Genomic DNA, 18,827 nt, shown 5'->3' with positions numbered 1-18,827 from the left:
CTACGAGAGCACATCTTTATGTAAAGGCAGTGCTCATGGCCCCCTGGTTCTCCTCTTTCCACTCTAAATCTTCCTGTTCTCTCAACAGTTGCTTGTGACAGATCTGGAAATAGACATGTGGTTGTTTATGATGAAAGGGATTTCAAACAGGCCTACTGTGTGACATCAGGAAATATGTCTTTCCCTGATTAAAGAGAGAACACGTGGGAAGAAGTCCTTCCACTGCCATCCATCTTCCTGTCTCACATCCGTGTGTGAGCACAGCTGTGGCCCTGCCGTGACCACAGGGGAGGGGAGAGGCCTGGAGAGAGGTCGCTGGGGTGTCCTGAGCTCACTGAGCTGACGCCCCAGAATCACCTCCTCGGACTCCTGAGGCTGAGATATCTGGATGTCTTTAGAGTGATGCTTCTCCCACCGGAACCAGAGCCAGAGTCGTCCCCCAGAGGCTGGTTAGCACACAGGGTCTGGGTGACCTCCGAGGATCTGTAAGTCTGGGTGGGGGCCCGAGAACCTGCATTTCTATCAGGTCCTCGGGCCATTCGATGGGGTTTCTGTTACCTGCAGCCAAAAGCATTCCAACTGGGGCAAATAGTTAGCATCACCTGAGCGCGTACTTTGAGTACTTTTATCTACAGCTCCTCTAATTTAATCTTTACACGGCTATGAGGGGGCTGTGATAAATTTCTTTTGTTGTTGTTGTTGTTGTTGTTAATCCTCACCAGAGGACATTTTCCCATTGATTTTTAGAGAGTGAAATTGAGGGAGAGAGATGGGGAGGGAGGGAGGAAGAGAGAGGGAGAGAGAGGGAGAGAAACACCAATGTGAGAGAGATACACTGATTGGTTGCCTCCCGCATGTGCCCCACCAGGTTTGTGCCCTTGACCAGAAATCAAACCTGCGACCCTTGGGTGTGCAGACCAGCACTCTAACCACTGAGCACGCCAGCCAGGGTGATAAATTTCCACTTTATAGATGACCAGCCTTGTGCCCAAGGCGGCCAGTTGACTTGTCTGAGGTCCCGCAGCTGGTAAGAGGACTCCTAGGTCTGTGCTCTCTGTCCTTCCCCGCCCCCTCCCCCCCCCCCACTTCCCCCGGTGGCCACGGCAATGTTTACATGCCGGAGGTTTGGGGACAAGGCGCTTGGTGCAGGAGGGTGGCACCCTGGGATATCAGACCAGGGGAAGGGTGGGAAGGCTGCAGATTCTGAGGGAGGCGGCCGGACAGGGAGGCTCTCCAACACCCTGGGGGAGCTGCCCATGGGGGGGGCCTGTGAACTTGGCAATGCTTTTGTCAGAAACCAGTATGTCCCACACATCAGTCATTATTATCCAATCTCGGTGATTGTGGCAATTCATTCCCACAATTGGTTACTTAATATTGTAAAATTACCACCTAAGAAGGCTTAGCCATATTTAGTCAAGAGGAAAGCTCTCCCCGCCATCAAGGAAAAAGAGCATAAATAGAGGGCCTTGAAAGCGAAGGTGGAGCATTGATGGCGAGAGGAGACAGGTCAGCCAGGGGCCCCCAGCATCGCTTGTGGGCTACAGTGCATTGGAGCACGTGGGGACACAGGGCTGTGACCCCATGAACAGGGGCTGATGGCTGTGAAGAAGGTGACTATTTGAGACTGAATTGTGTCCCCAAGTTAACCCCCATTTGTATTTAAGGAGATAGTTAAGGTTAAATGGGGTCATAAGGGTGGGACCCTGATCCAGTAGGACTGGTGTCCTTATAAGAAGAGACACCAGGGGTGCACTCAGAGAGAAAAGGAACACAGTCAAGAAGGTGGCCGTCTACAAGTCAACAAGAGAGGCCTCAGGGGAAACCAGCCCTGCCAGCATCCTGATCTTGAACTTCCAGCCTCCAGAACTGAGAGCAATAAAATTGGTTGTTTAAGCCCCTGAGTCCTTCGTGGTCTTTTGTTATGGTGGCCCGAGCTGATTAAGACAGTGACAGAATGAGGTTGAGCCTGTCACCACTCACCTCTCAGAATAGGACTGGGATCAGCATGCCAGCGTCACCAGGAGCTCCCGAGGAATGCACACTCCAGGACCACTGCACAACTGCTGGACCACAATCCAAATCTGGCAAGTCCCCCACCCTGTGTGATTTCACACACTTAAGTCACACCTTTTCCTGCTTATCAGGCGGAGGTCTCCGAGAGCCTCTGGAAATACCGCAGTAATTAGCATCCCAGCCACGCTCCTTCCTGGTAGAAGCCGTGTAAACAAAATAGGTAACAGCCTGTGAGGAGGTTTCAACAGCTGTACTTCACAAACTGTTCCGATTTCTCCGTAAAAGAGACGTCACAGAAATGTTTTAGAAATCAAACCAGTTTTATTGAAACAATAGCAATGTGGTCCCTGTTCATGCAAAGCACAACAAATTTTTTACAGTAAACGTTTGTACATAGGAAGTAGTAAAATACATCATTTTTCATAGAAAAAAAGCACACATGTAAGCTGCGGGCCAAGTGAGCCTACAGACGATATGAAATCTCAGAACACGGGGACAGAAATCCAGAGGAAACCGAGACCCAGAAACCCTGTTGGCCTGGTTCACCATCTCTTTATGGGTTAAGTGCTGATGGCGCAATGGGTGTAATCAGGCACCACCTCGAAACACACAATTAGGGTGGCCCCTGATTACAAGGGCTTATCATTTGTGGTCTTAGTTTGAAAAATGGTTCCAGTTTCAAAATGTTCGTGAGGATGAAAAAGACACAAGGTCTGGCTCTGGGCAGGCTGTTCGAGCGAAGGGCCCACGCACGGAGGCACTCAGGGGCCTGGGAGCATGATCTCCCGGGACGGGGTCTGCTTACTCTGGAAACCTCAGGTTCTGCCTCGGGCGGGCGGCTTCAAAAGCAAAGCCACGGAGAGCCCCCTGGGCTGTCACTCATTCTGAAAGCCCAACCTGGCAGGCGGGACCGAGCACAGCCACGGTCACCAAAGTCTGGTGACGGACGAGCGGGAGTCCAGCAGCAGAGCAGGTGATACCCCAAGTTTCCAAGGACTCAGGCCTTTGCAGGGAACCAGACGCAATATCTGACAGGCTGGCCAAATTCTCTCACTCTGACATCTGGGGTTGAACAGTCAGGACCTACGCATTACTCCCAGCCCACAATGCACACGGCAAAAGCATGGTCCCACAGATTTCAGCTCCATTCAGCAAAGAGCTTCATTGCTTACTCCCCAGAGTGGGAGGGGAGAACTGTTCCCCTTCAGTTTTTGCATTAAGAATGCACTCAAAGCACCAGTTGTGTGTGTGTGTGTGTGTGTGTGTGTGTGTGTGTGTGTGTTTTTCCTGGTGATTCCTTTGCCTTTGTAATATTTTGATGGGGAGTGAAATCAAATTTGAAACTGGTGTTCACAAAAGTGATCTATTGGCCAGCCTGATGCTGGAGGGTGGAATTTTACCTTCTGCAAAGAAACACTATTTACAAAAGGGTATTTTATTTCACTGTGGGTTTTGGTCTGGGCTTATGAAGAACTTTTATAAAGTGAAGGAAGCCAGAGAGCACCACACTCCTCGGAGTCTCAGGAACATTTGGCAAGAGTTGTTCCACAAAAACAGGAAGAGGAATCCTTCTAGAGTGTTACTCTCTCTTGTGGTTATTATGCCGCAGGACCATTTCATAACCACAGGCTGTTCCTCTTCCCAGAGCTGCTAACCTCGGCGAAGAAGGCACTAAGGAATCCATTCCTCCCACTGCTAAAAAGTAGGTCACCGGACAGAAGGTGAATCTGCACGTTTAATTGTCATTTTTTAAAAGCAGCAACCAAGCACCTCTTCTTTGGCTGTTCTTAGATATCTCGGTGAAACCAACAGAGATGAGGAGTTTTTTTTTAAAAAGTGGGCTTCAAACAGAATCGCTTGCAAAGCAAATACCCCGGTGTGAACTATGACACATAAACTAGTCTGGGCTGGTGTGTGAGCCACAATGGGTAGGGGGTAAAGAAAGGATCCTGGTTCATTAGTCCTCAACGAGACCAAACGTCAGGACAGCAGACGGCCACATGGACGAAGGGAAGGACAAAGACAAGATAAATCTCTGGAGTTACTACTGAACTCTAAATAAACCAGCACTGCTGTATATAGAATCGGCCTGCTCGTGGCAGGACGCCAGCCAGGACAGTTGCCAAGGCAGAGCCTGAGTCTCGCTTCCTCAGCCCCCTGTTCCGGCCCATTTGTCTGACCAGCAAACATTAAACTCATTTTTCTCCATTGATATGAACGGACTGTGTTTTAAATTTTTTTTAAATAACTACCTTCTACCCCATTCCTGAAACTCCCCTTGCGTGTGCTCAGTCTGTCTCTTCCTACACCCCTGAAGGCCTCACCCTGGGATCCCCGAGTCTGGTGCTCTCTCCACTCATTTGGAATCCTCTCTCCCCATAGGACTACATGAGGAGGACCATCTTGAGTGACTGTCTGTGCAGAGTGAGCAGCAGATGGAGGCCGCCAGGCCTCGGCAGGACCAGTTGTCCGGCCAGGCCCCAGAGGATGCTGTTTCTCCACGGCCCAGAGATGAAATAAAGGCACAAAGGATGTGACACTGAACACCACTCAGGAAGTTTCCTGCCACTCCATATCCCCAGCCCACCCCCAAATGATAAAATAAAAACAAAAAGCAAAACCCAGAAGCCCTCTGGAAGACCCCCTTCTCCCCAGCACGGCAAGTTCACGGCCTGACAGCAAAGATCCGGAAGGCCTTTCCGTCCCGAGCCGTCTCCAAGCTGCAAAAGAAGGAGAGGGCATGTTATCTGTAGAAGGGTGGATTTCCACAGTGACTTGAGCTGGGAAGGAAGAGCTGGGTGACCCTTGTGTCCCCGTGGTGGAAGGACCGTGGCTGAGGGACACTTCTCCACAGCTGCTGGAAACAGAGTCTGCCCCAGCCAGGAACAGCTGGCAAATTCCATTCTCTTTGCCTGGGTCTGAATCTAGGTCAGGGTTGTTAAGTTATTTTCTTTTAACTCTGGGACTTACTGGCCCCAGTCTGTCTGAATTGAATTCACCCTCCAAAACTCCTGCCTGGTTTTTACTAACACCTGTCAACCCAAATAGTGGCCATCTGGCTGACCGATTAACCGGTTGGCATTATAACAATAATGCATGTGCTGCTGTCATTAAAATGGGCACACCGAATGCACTCAGATTTTTGTGCCAAGCACTGTGCAAAGTACTTTGTATACTCCTTTTTACCTTCCTCCCCCAGTACGTACCATTATGTATCCCATTTTGCAGGCGAGGAGATTATGCAATCATCTCACAATCTAATATTAAATCATTATAACCACCACCCCGCAAAAGATCTTTCATGCCCATTTATAATAAACTAGAGGCCTGGTGCACGAAATTCGTGCATAGGGAGGGGGGGTCCCTCAGCCCAGCCTGCATCCTCTCGCAATCCGGGACCCCTCGGAGGATGTCCGATTGCCGGTTTAAACTGGCAGTTGGACATCCCTCTCGCAATCCGGGACTGCTGGCTCCTAACCACTCACCTGCCTGCCTGCCTGATTGCCCCTAACCACCTCTGCCTCGGCCCCTGCCACCACGGCTTTGTCGGGAATAACTTCCAGAAGGTTGTTCGGCTATCTGGACTAATTAGCATATTCTGCTTTTTTATTATAGATTCCCCTCCTCTCAGGCCCTGGGAACTTCTCTCTCTACGGATTTGCCTACTCTGGACATTTCATGGAAATGGAATCCTACACTATGTGGCCTTTTGTGGCTGGCTTATTTCACCTAGCATAAAGTTTTTGAGGTTCAGCCATGTTGTAGCAGAGTCGGTACTCCATTCCTTTTTATTGCTAAATAATATTCCATTATATGGATATACCACTTTTGTTTATCCATTCTTCAGTTGATAGACATTTAGATTCCACCTTTGGCTATTATAAATAATGCTGCTATGTAAGTGAAACATGTCAGTCAGAGAAAGACAAGTGTCATATGATGTCACTCCCGTGGAATCTAATTAACAAAATGAACTGATGAATGGAGTGGATGCAGAGACAAGTACCTGTGTGGGCATTTGTTTTCAGTTCTTTTGGGTGGATACCTGGGTGCAAAATTGCTGGGTTGTATGTTAAATGGCCGCTTCAATTTCTTAAAAAACTGGACAGCTGTTTTCCACAGCGGCTGCACCTATTACAGTCCCACCAGCAATCCCTGAGGGGTTCCACTGTCTTCACACCCGCACCAACATGTGTTACTGTCTTTCAGCCATTGCTGGTGGCTGTCTGCACATAGAGAGCTTTCTCAGGCTTTTTATTCAACTGCATAGTCTTCTGTTCTATTGAAGTATTATACTATAGGTAACAGTCCTTTTAAATAGTATTTAGTTATTTCTAATCTCTTGTTTTTGCAAACAGTGCTAAGGAGAACAACCTTGTCCATGGCTTTTCACATATGTAGGAGGGTGCCTGTGGACAAGCTCCTGGAGGTGAAATTGTTGGATTAAAGGTTGTGGGCATTTGTAATTTGGGAAGCTCACCAAATTGCCCTCCATAAAGATTGTACCAATTGACAACTCCCATCAACCAAGCAAATCATCCAGCTTTGTGTTCTCAGCCGATCTAAACTAGGGAATGGCATCCAAATAGTTTTAATTTGCATTTTGCTCATTATGAATGCGTTTGAGTGTAAGATGAAAGCCCAGCCCGATCCAAGCCTGATTTCCTCAGAGTGTCCCCTCCAGATTGGAAACTGCTGGACTAGAGAGCTGGCCTCGCCCTCGTGAGCTATTCGCAAGGTCAGGGATCCTCGGGGAACAGGCTGCTGGGAACTCCTCCTTTTTTCCCCTTTCCCCATGGCAGGTCCAGGCTTTTGGCTACCCTGGGATTGAACTTTTGAAATGTGGATCCGATAGGAGCCCTTGGCGAGCTGGAGCTGTGAGGGAAGGCCAAGGGCCCAGAAAGAGCAGGATGCTTGGCCCCGTGGCCTGGGAGCCAGCCATCCAGCGGACGACTCAGAGGGAGAGTGGCCACACAGGGGCTGGGTTACCCCCGGCTGCCCTGCTGGTTTCTGGAGAGCTCAGATTCCAGGCCCTCCTCAGGCCTCCAGCTACAAGATTTCCCTGCATTCTTCGCCCAAATGAATAGTCTGGGACAGTGGTCGGCAAACTCACTAGTCAACAGAGCCAAATATCAACAGTACAATGACTGAAAATTCTTTTGAGAGCCGAAAACCGACTTCTGCGCATGGGCCACGAAGTTTCAATCGCACTGTACGTGCGTGCCCGCAGGTGGTATTTTGTGGAAGAGTCACCACACTCAAGGGGCCAAAGAGCCGCATGTGGCTCACGAGCCGCAGTTTGCCGACCACTGGTCTGGGAGAACCACCCAGAGCTACAAGGCAGTTGGCTCTTCCACATGGTGGGCAAACCACACTGGGGAAAATGACCAGGGTTTGGGTCTCCTCTGACTCCTGATGGGGCAGGGGGTTCTCCCATTCCCGGGGCCCCAAACAACCCAGGGACAAGGGGGACATTCAGGCTACCATCCAGACAGGCACCCCAAGGCACCTGGACATCTTGCCTGGACCTACCAAGCAGCCCCACTGAACTGACGTGTGTTCGTTAGCACATCAGACGCTGTGCTGGCTGCTGGAGGGCAGGGAGGCCACGCCAGGGTGGCCCACCACTGCCGCGGGCAGAGAAGCCCCCCACTTTGGGTTGCTCAAAACCTTCAGTGGGTCCATCTGTGCACACCTCAAATATTCGCTGAGTGCCAGGCCCTCCCGGTAAGCTGACAGTTGTGCATGTTTGAAATGAGTGTGATTTGAGAAATTATATGATAACCTCGTTTCCTAAATCTTGCCCTCTGATTCTATTTTTGGATTAGCTTGTAACTCCCATACATATGTGAAGGGAGTGTAAATTGACAAAGCATTTCTTGGCAATTTTCATAAAAGGTATTGAGCAATTTTCATATCAAGGGTTTTAAAAATCCCTCAATTAGTTCTCAACAAACTGCTGACCCCAGCAATTTGTCTGTCGTTTGACCAATGTTGACTGAATGCCTACTATGTGCCAGGCACTGGGTTGGGTGTTGGGGACATGGGGTTAGCAAAACTAATGGGGTTCTTGCCTTCATATCATTTACAGTCTGGGTGTGGGGGCGGGGGAATAGAGATAAGCAGCTAAATATGTGTAGGCAATAGTTTCAGAGAGAGGCAGGTCCTGGAAGGAAAATAAAACCCAGGACAACAGGATCACACCGGATCTGGGAGGAGGAAAGCGGCTGAGACACAGGGGTAGAAGGATGCTTTCTCAGGGAGGTGGCCTTTGTGTGTAGGTCCGAATGACAAGGGGGATCCAGCCACAGGACTATATAGGAGCCGGGAGCGTCCAGGGTTGGATATAAAGCAGGAGCAAAAGCCCTAGGTGAGAGTGATCTTGGCATGTTCGAGGAACAGAGAGAAAGCTAGTGAGGGAAGTGCTGTGCTGAGGAGGAGCAACGCACCAAGAGAGGGCGTGGAAATGGGCAGGGCTGGCCGCAGGCGTGACCTTGCGTGGTAAAAGGAGGGGGTTTTGTTCTCCATTGCAATGGAGAGCCATTGGGGGCAGGGTTTAAACAGCAGAGAGAGAGACATCCTGTGCATTATATAAAGAGATCAACGTGGCGGCCGTGGCTATTCTACCAAAAGGAAGTTACCTAAAGAAAGTGTCAATAAAGTACAAGGGTTGTGCAAAGATGCTCTTTGCTGTGTTGTTTAATAAAAGAAAAGAGGAAGCAACATGATGTCCACTGACCGGGTCAAGAAATGATGGTCTGTCCACACAAGGGAACAGTGTGTAGCCACTGAGACAATGGTGTGGCCACATTGAGCCTGACATGGAAAGACACTCACAGCCTGTGGCTGACTGAGGAATCAACAGAACGAGACAGACAGCATGGTCCCATTTTATAAAAAAATTAAAAATAAGGTGCTTGTGTGTAATCAGAAAAAAAAAAAAAAAAAAACGGGAAGAAGCATACCAGGATGTGTAGTGGCTCCCTCCTAGGTGTTGGAGTTTCAGTGACAGTAATTTCTTTAAAATTAGTTACTATATTTTTTGAAGTTTCTCTAATCTTATTTTAAAAAGAAGGAAGGAGGGGAAAGAGAGAGGAAGGAAAAAGAAAGGAAGGAAGGGAAGAGGGGGAGGAAACCAACACGAAAATTCCCCACAGAATTTGCAAGAGCTGAGTTGGCCTGGGAAGCTTCTGGGGAGTTCCCTTTGGTTGACTCAGTTCATGAGGAGCCTCTGACCTACCTGACCAGCCGTGACAAGGTGCTCTGGGAAAGGTCTGTAGCCTCAGGTGGTGTCTCCGGTCTCTACCTGGTTAATGACTCCCAGCCTTCTGATGGCCATCACCCTGCCCCAGGTGCTAACACTCACCTCCGAGCCAGCAGCTCTGCCCAGCACACACTCACTACACAACAGACGCTGCCTCCATCCTTTAAGACCTCACTTGTCCATCCATTCCTGCAGTCACCCCATGGGATCTCTAAGGTTCTTCCCACTACAGAAGGCAACCGAGGCTCTGAGGGGTGCCACAATCTGCTCCAAGGCCCCAGATTGATCCCCACATTCCCTAAGGGAAACAGGCTCTGGGGATATGGGCTCAGGATATGGGACCCCTTCCTAACCATTATCCGAAATGGACGGGCTGTGGCCAGGCCATCCCTGAAGATGGCATTGGCTAACCCAGATGGCAGTGGGAGCCCCTCGGAGGCGGGGCCTGCAGGTCCACAAGGAGCTGCAGAGTTAAGGCTGAGTCCTAGAGACTCCCCCTGTCAGTGAAAAGATCCCCATTTGGTGCACAACACAGACTGGATTAAAGAGAGAGGACAGCTGGCAGTTCTGGGAGCAGGGTGACCTGTCCTGGGAGGGGTCGAGGAACTGTCCATGTCACCATTGGCGTATTTCCCAATCTCCTTGTGAAATCTGTCTTTAAAAATGGTCCTGGTCTAAGAAAACGTCTTGAACTAATATTCACCCAGATGTCCAGCTTTTTCCTCAGAATATTTGCACAAAGCCCAGTCCCAACATCAAAAGCTCTTTCTGACGTCCTTTCCTTCCTCTGCTGTCCTCCACAGGCACATGTGTGAGAGAAGGTGCCTGTCCCCTTACGCTGTCCCAATTCGGCACCGTCACCTTTCAAAACCTTCAGGAAATCCTTTTCTAGAAAAGGTCATTGCCTAAACCAGGGGTGGGGAACCTCTTTCTGCCAAGGGCCATATGGGTATTTCTAACACCGTTTTCAGGCCATACAAAATTATCAACTTAAAAATTAGCCTGCTATATTTGGTCAAACATTTAACCAACTCACCCGAATGCCTTGGCAGGGCCAGACTAAATGATTTCTCAGGCCTTCTATGGCCCGAGGGCCAGACGTTCCCCACCCGTAAACCGATGCCACTTTGAAGCAGAACCAACTTTTGGCCGCGTGCTGGCCGCGCTGGTCAGGAGTTTTGTTGGTTCGAGTGATTGAAGGATTCCCTACATTTAGAACCCAGTTTGCTAAGGGCCCACATCTTCCTTGAGACTGACTGTGACCACTCCAGGGTCCCAGCAGACATTGGGGACAGAGCCCCCCTCTGGCCCCAGATTGATCCCCACATTCCCTAAGGGGAACAGGCTCTGGGGAAATTTCTCAGCCTGGGCTCTGTGCAGAGGGTTGCTGAGGTCCCATCTGAACAGGGAAAGATGGGCAGGGCCACACTGGAGATGTCCACGCATCTGCTGCAGCCACGTCACCAAGCAGGCACCTCTGGACGGTAAGTCGTGGTCCTGCTTGACGCAGTCAGCTCCCTACACCTCCTTCTATAACAGAACCACCCAGTGTCCCGCTACTACAATATTTCCACCTCTGTCCCCCGACTAAAGTCCCACGAGGTCAGAGGGCAGGCTGGGTTCCCTGCTGGTCCTGGTGCCTGGACACTAGGGCTCATCCCACGTAAGACGTCTGATGTGAAGGCATATTGGAAGGATGGATGCAAGAGGAAAGATTGCATTCCTTAACAAGCCTCTTCCTTGTCCTGAAAGGTAATCTATCTAAGGCTGTTTCTTATGATCAAATTGACTGGCACCATGTGAAAAGAGCCATAGCATCTTGAGGCTCGCAGCAGACCTGAGAAGGTATGCCATAGGGGAGAAGGGCCACCAGTTTCATCGGACACTTACTATGAGCCACCAGTAAGCGCTTTGCACGTACCGTCACATTCATCGTCATGGCAACCATTTGATGGGGCAGGACCGTGGCTGGGGGAGACTGCCTACCCAAGGACACACAGTGCAGCAGGGTCCCAAACGCCATGTGCCCTCTGGCCTAGCCTCTTCCCTCCGTACATGCAGGTGGACCCTGTCATCTGGGTGCCATGTACCCAGCGCAGGTCCTGGCACATCGCATGTAGTAAATGAAGACTCTTAATGGCAACATGTCAGAATCGTGCACAGTGTTGACTACGTGTGCCAGGGACACGGTCCCCTTCCATCACCCTTACAGTAGTGGTCGTCGCCCTCCAGTGTGCCTCAGGACCCCTGGAGGGTGGGTCACAGCCAGCAGAGCCCCTCCTGGAGTTTCTGACCCAGCGGATCTGAGGTGGCCTGAGGATCTGCTCTTCTAACCAGCACCTGGTTGACTGGGACGCTGCTGGCCTGGGGAACCCACGATGAGTTCCCCAAACCTTACCACCACTCAGGGGGTAGGAACTATCATTTCCCCCTCTACAGGTGAGCAAACCGAGGCATAGAAAGTGGAGGAACCTGTGCAAACATCACAGATTCCAGCCTGTAGGATGCGGGTGTGGGGCAGGGAAGAGTCCAGGGAAGAAGGGGAGCAGAGTCCCCGCTATGGGGGCGCTATGGAAGCTCACTAACCCTTTCTGAAAGTCACTAACACCTTCTGAACACTGCAGCGGGCTTCAGCCACATTGGGCCTGGGCAAGGCTGCCTGGCCAATGCTCATAATAACAGTGGCAATTCAGGTGGGTCCCTGGGGAGAGAGAATGAATGACGGGCCTCCCTGGGGAGGGGAGCGTAACAGTGAACAAGAAGCCCATTCTGGGACCCCGTCTTGGTCCCCTGCCCTCCCCAGACACCCACCTTTTGGAGGCCACACAATAAGCCATTTTGCAGCCCTGGGAGCTGCTGTGATGTCCTCGGGATAGTACAGGCAGAGAACAAAGGCCGACCCACCATACCGGTTTCTCTTAAAGAGCTCGATAGATTGGTGTCCTGGGATTTCTTCCCAGCCTGGCCAGGAAATTCCACCTCATCAGCGGCTTCATTTCCCTCCCGTTAAATCAATGGAATTTCCCTTCATTAAGCTTTTCCCAAACAAAGGTTGCAAATGCTGAGGGAGAAATTGCATGAGCAGTTAGCTGTAGCTTCCGGGGCTGAGGGCAGTGACTGTGCAGGGGCCCCTGGGAAGCAGCGTGTGCGATTCCCGTCACGGGATTCCGCAAAGGTCTTCACACACAGCACTGCCCGGAGGTTCAGCACGCTCTGGGAGGATGGGAGGGGGGGACAGGAGGATGGAGCCATGAGACCTTAAGGTCCAAGGGGCCTTAGCACATCTTGTGTTCTTGATTTTATATACCTTTTCTAAAGAGGGCCCTCAAATGCAAAGTCTTCAGCATTCCCCTGTGTTATGGGCTGAATTGAGCCCCGTCCCCAGTTCACATACTGAAGCCCCGACCCCAGCACCCTCAGGACTGTACTTGGAGATAGAGCCTCTAAAGATGTACTTAAATTAAAGTGAGGTCATTGCGGCAGGTCCTGCCCCAGTATGACTGGTGTGCTTGTAAAAAGAGCTGGGCATCATCTCAGCGAATCCCCCCCACCACCCTGTGAGGTAGAGACTATTGTTATCCCCATATCACAGGTGAGAAAACCAAGGCTCAAAGAAATCAGGCGGCTGTTCAAGGTCACAAAGCTGGTAAGAAGAAGAGCCTCCACACTCTCCACTCTCATTTATGTAACAACTAGAGGCCCGGTGCACAAAATTCATGCATGGGGGGTGTCCCTCAGCCCAGCCTGCACCCTCTCCAATCTGGGACCCCTCGGACATTTCTCTCACAATCTGGGACTGCTGGCTCCTAACCACTCGCCTGCCTGCCTGCCTGATAGCCCCCTACTGCTCCCCTGCTGGCCTGATTGACATCTAACTGCTCCCCTGCCAACATGATCATTCCCAACTGCCCTCCCCTGCTGGCTTGATCGCCTCCAACTGCCCTCCCCTGCCGGCCCAATCACCCCCAACTGCCTTCCCCTGTGGGGCTGAGGGGACTAGGGGACTCCAGCTGGATGAAGTGGGGCTGAGGGGACTGGGGGACTGAGGCTGGATGAGGCGGGGTTGAGGGGACCGGGTGCCACCATCTTGTAGCTGTGGGTGCCGCCATCTTGTGAGGGCATGGAAGTCAATTAGCATATTCCCTCTTTATTAGATAGGATATGTAAGTACATTATTATGGAGCCATATCTAACCACTATCTATATATATAAAAGCCCAGCGATCATTATGGTGGAATGACGAGAACAACCGGTCACTATGACGCCCACTGACCACCAGGGGGCAGATGCTCAATGCAGGAGCTGACCCCTGGTGGTCAGTGTGCTCCCACAAGGGGAATGCCACTCAGCCAGAAGCCGGGCATATAGCTGGCGAGTGTGGCGGCGGTGGTGGGAGCCTCTCCCGCCTCTGAGGCAGCGCTAAGGAGCAGCTAGCCCAGCTTCTCAGGGATCAGGCCTAAGCTGGCAGGCAGATATCCCCTGAGGGGTCCCGGAATGCGAGAGGGTGCGGGCTGGGCTGAGGGACCCCCCCCCCCCCCAGTGCACAAATTTCATGCACCAGGCCTCTAGTGTAACTATAATTTGAGCTCACTGTTTGTGGGGGTGGGGGAGACAGGCACACATGCACACATAGAGAAGGGACCACAGGGATGGGCACCAAAAATCTAACAGCAACTCCCCCAGGTGATGGGTGACGGATGGCTGTTTTCCTACGGACTCCTCTGATGTTTCTAAATTTTCTAAAAATTCATGCATTGGTAATGGAAAGAGACAAGCTCTTACTTTGAAAAGAAAAAGGAAGAGAAAAGTACAGGTTTCTCCTGGGTGTTCTGGTAAGAACTAACACAAGGCTGTCCAAGTTTCATCTTAACGGGCACCGTCCTGGGCCCTCTGCCGGGCACCCCTGCCGGCTTTGGGTGTGGAGAGTTGAGGAGCGCAGTCCTACCTTTCAGACTGGACCCCGTTTTTGAGCGAGCCCACGTACGTCTTCTTTTTATCGACGGGCATCACGTCCACGTAGCCCCCGCTGTCGTTCCTGATGACTCCCGCGTGCACGGCCGTCTTACAGATGCTCGAAGTCTGAAAGCACAGGAAGAGCTGAGGTCAATGTCAAGGGGTCAGGCTCCTGGATAAAGGTCAGCCTCCTGCTGGGGGTCAGCCTCCCGCTTGGTGGCCATGTCAACCTTGAGGAAAGGACCATCACTACCTTGATTCCTCAGTGGTCTCTCCAGAGAGACCTGCCATCATTCATTCATTCGTTCATTCATTCATTTGTTCAACAAAGATGTTCTGAGCACCCACTATATGCTGGACACTGTCCTAGATGCAGGGGGATTCCACAGGGAACAAAACGAAGACCTTGCCTTCACAGAGTGAAGGGAGACAAGTAAACAAATACAAAAACAAGTAACTCGGGCTATGAACAAATAAAACCAGATCGTGAGATAAAATGACTAAGTGGAGGGGGCATTTTTAGGCCAGTTAATCAGGGAAGACTGTTCTTGATGGGCCATTTGCACTTAGAACTGAGTAACAAAAAGGAGCCAGCCACAGCCATGGGAACATCTCTGGGCAGCAGAGCATCCCAGGCAGAGGAAGCAGCTTGTGGAAAGGCCCTGGGGCCCTGTCCAAGGATCAGAAAGAGGACTGGGTTGCTGAGTCAGGCAGAATGTGGCAGGAGAGGGTGGAGAGGTGAGCAGGGGCCAGCCACGTGGGGCTGTGAGGACCACAGCGCGAGTCTGGATTTATTCTAGGAGCCAGGGGAGCTGCTGGCTTTTAAGCAGGGGCAGGGTGTGCTGTTTTCCACAGTCATCACGTTGTCCAATTCCTGGGTAATAAAACCCTCGAGTAAAACGTTCATTAGGGCCTTAACTTATCCAATAGAAAAGTGTGTTGGGTTGTCTGAGAGTAATGAATCAACATTTCTCAAATTCGTTCAGGGGTGGCTGGCGTTTGCTAAAGATGCAGGCTGCTGGGCCTCACCCTGACCTACGGATGCAGAATCTCCCCGGACAAGGGCTGGTGGTTCTGATGCACACCCCAGGCTAAGCACCTGGCAGGTAGCACCCTCATGCCTCTTCTATGATCCTCTCAGCTGGCCTGTGCTAAAACCCCACACCAGCCGTGGCAGCGGGTCCCAATCTTCACAGCAACTCAGAGCATCTTTTCCTGATGACAATGCCTGGACCCCTCCCCCACCCAACCCCACCAATTCAGTTGCTCTGGGATGAAGCTCAAGACTCAGTATGGTAAACATGAGTGACTTTTGGAAAGAGGGGGATACTTGTTGGTAGAAAACAGAGTCACCCGGAGAATGGCCCCAGTGGCATCTAATGATCCACTCAACCAGGCTGATGGAGTCAGCTGCTCAGCCTAGCTCGGCAAGTTGCCAACTTAAAGATAAAGTCAGGCCCGACACCACTGGGCAGGACTGACCCCAAGGCCTGCCCTCCCTCACAGCCCAGTGACCTGTGGCCACCACAGGGGCTCGGCCTGTGGCCTGTGGGCTCCGTGTGGGGCGAGGGTGGACAGGGCAGACGGGGCCAGGTTAGCTGGCTTTATGCCATCCTGTGGGGGGACACAGGCCCCTGCCAACCACGTCCTGAGTGGGAAAACTTAAACATGCCACGCAGGCTCACACAGCAGGAGGGCGGGTCTGGGCTTTGGGGTGGCTTCATGCCATGCCGCTGCACAGTATGGGGGACCCAGTAATCACTGTGGGGCGACTGAGGTCCCAACCACTGGTTAACCAGCCAGCACCTCCTTCATGGAGAGAGCAAGAGAGGGAAGAAGACAAATACATTCCACGTGCAGGGGGTACCAAAAGGAGTCAACTTCACAGCCACGGAAAGGTTGTGGGCGGGGGACGGGGAGGGGAAGGGAGGTGCTGTGCGATGGACGAAGTTTCAGATTTGCAAGATGAAAAACTGGAGCTCTAGTACCCGACAATGTGAACACAGTCAACACTACCAACCGTACACTTACACCTGGCTAAGAGGGAAATTTCACGTGTTGTATCGTTTACCACAATAAGAGAAAGAAAAGGGAAGAGAGGGGGAGAGGGATAGAAAGACAGACAGAGAGAACGCCACACCCAAGCCTAGAGAACACGTTCCTTCCAGAGCTAAGCAGCGCCCCCCTAAGCGTGGTCCCAGGCTCTGCCCCTGGCACGGCCCGCCACATTCCTTTGTCCCCTGTCCTTACCATTGTCCCTGGCCCGTCTGTGTGTGGAAGATGCACCCTGAACTGCTCTCTGAATGGGACAAGCAACCCACCCAGCAGGTTCCCAACACCAGACGTGAGAGGATGGAGGAATTCTCTGAGAACTGAAATCTCACTGAGCTTATTACTGCTCAGAACCCGCAGCCGTTCAAAAACTGCATCATGCCCTCTCAAGGGATCTGCCCTTCCCATCTGCCCTTCAGCCACTGCCTCACCCTTCGAAAAACCAGGTCATTCCGGAGAAGTTGCTGGTTTTGCACAAGAAGAAAAAGGCTTCCTACGGAAGACCCGTTGCTGCCGGTCCCCTGGGAAGTTAGCTTGCTGTTAAAAAGGTGGAGCGTGCCCTGGCCGGTTGCTCAGTGGCTAAAGCGCCGGCCTGCGGACTAAAGGGTCACGGGTTTGATTCCTGGTCAACGGCACGTACCTCGGTTGCAGGCTCAATCCCCAGTCTGGGTCACAGTGCATGTGGGAGGCAACCAATTGATCTCTCGCTCCCCCTCTCCCTCTCTCCTCTCCTCCCTCCCTTCCATTCTCTCTAAGAATCAATGGAACTAGGGGTGGGCAAACTTTTTGATTCGAGGGCCACAATGGGTTCTTAAACTGGGCCAGAGGGCCGGAACAAAAGCATGGATGGAGTGTTTGTGTGAACTAATATAAATTCAAAGTAAAGGAGCGGAGGGGAGAGCAAGAGAACCGGATAGAACAGCCGGATCCGGCCCACGGGCCGTAGTTTGCCCAAGGCTGAAGTATATCCTCGGGTGAGGATTAAAAGAAAGGGTGGACAGCCCAGAGCCCACGCACATTCATACTAAATGCTGGAGAACTGGACTTCTTGCTTCCCGTGACTAGTTTCCCTGGTTTAACCGAAGGCCAGTTTCTTAAGTCCTGCCCCTACACATCTCATCTTCTTCAATAAATAAACGGACGAGGGCAGGTTCCTTCGCCCGAAGTGGCCTGCAGGGGGTCTGTGGGGCCCTGGAGGTGCCGGCAGAGCCCTGGGTGCCTGCAGGGCCAGCAAGAACCTCCCGGGGGCCAGCGCTGAGCACAGGAAGCCCCTCAGTCCCAGGCATCCTGTCACCACCCCCAGAGCAAGGATCCACACCTTTCCAGTTCTCAACTGCGTCTGCGCCCTCGAAGCTGAAGAAGCAACCCCTTGACAGCCATCTCCGGGCGGCAGGGAGACTGGACAGAAATGGGCATGTTCGGACGCCTCTACGTTCGTGCGGCGGGCGAGCTTGGTCAGTGAGCACAGCGCCCTTACTGCTCTCACTGGCAGCGAACTGGCATGTTTCCCTTTCTCTCCCGGTACTGCTCACCCTGCTACCCGGGTTACCAGAAGGGGAGCCCGGGGCTGTTTCCAGGGGGGCCAGCACCTCTGCTGCCCCGCATCGGCCCTCCTGCAGGCCCTGCCTGGGGAGCCGGACTCGTGACTAACTGTTGCCAAGAGGCGGTGCCCTCCAGTGTGTGCCCTCTGAGACGGGTCTTTCCTCCGCTCCGAGGACTTCCGGATGCCAGAGGCAACACGAAGCCATGGCCAGGCCTACGCCAACCTCACCCCCACGGCGGCTCTTTCTCACGCGACAGGCCCCGTGTTCGTCCCTTATCTGCACACACATCTTCATCCCCGAGGCCAGGCAAACATTTTCTTCCCTTTTCTCCCTCCTTTCTCCCACACCTCTCCTCTCACCGAGCTTCCGTAAAGGTACATGTTGTCCCTTTTCTCCTCGCAGGGCCCCAGTAATACAAAGATCTGAATGTTTATTGACCACTGTCCTCAGCAGGATCTGTCTCCGCGAGGCTGGGAGCCACTCCCACATTGCCCGCGTGGCCTGGGTGACCACGTTAAGCCCCAGAGTCTCTATTTTCTAATGTAAAGGGGGGATCAGCTACAGTTTTGAGCATCACCAAGGCAGGCCCTGTCCCAAGCGTTTCACATGCACTGATGCAGTCAGCTCCCGACTCCCTGCAACGTAGGTGTTATCAGCAGTCCCTCTTGACAGTCGGGCAGACTGGGGCTCGGGGAGGTTAAGTGACAAACAGCAGAGCCAGCAAGCTGCACCCTGTGCTCAGGGGCCAGTAAGTGCTCAGTAGATGTTTGGTAACCAGACAAAGATCACCACCCTAATCATCACTGTCACACTCACTATTATTGAAAATTCTCAAGGGACGGTCACCTCTAACCCGGTGGTCCTCTAAGTGCAGTCCCGGACCAGTGTGTGAGCATCACTGGGGACTCTGGCTCTTCCCCAGACCCACTGAGTCAGAAATGCTGGGGCGGGGCCCGGAAGTCTGTGTGAACAGCCCTCCGGGGATTCTGATGCATAAG

The 18,827-nt window shown here is 52.1% G+C and overlaps 1 protein-coding gene across 1 annotated transcript in view; it reads right to left on the bottom strand.

Moving 5' to 3' along the window:
• Positions 1–2,321: 2,321 nt before the first annotated feature.
• The window catches only part of CRISPLD2 (cysteine rich secretory protein LCCL domain containing 2), a 67,524-nt gene continuing 51,018 nt past the window's right edge, over positions 2,322–18,827 (bottom strand). The window contains exons 14-15 of the mRNA XM_080643954.1: positions 14,226–14,359; positions 2,322–4,736 (exon numbers count right to left, since the gene is read on the bottom strand). Of these exons, the coding sequence (XP_080500080.1) occupies positions 4,682–4,736; positions 14,226–14,359 (189 nt within the window). The 3' untranslated portion in view covers positions 2,322–4,681. The remainder of the gene's footprint in view (positions 4,737–14,225; positions 14,360–18,827) is intronic.

This window comes from Plecotus auritus, assembly GCF_963455305.1.
Source record: "Plecotus auritus genome assembly, chromosome: 10".
Lineage (NCBI taxonomy): Eukaryota > Metazoa > Chordata > Mammalia > Chiroptera > Vespertilionidae > Plecotus > Plecotus auritus.
The sequence above is the reverse complement of the archived record's forward strand: the minus strand, read 5'-3'. Positions and strand labels throughout refer to the sequence as shown.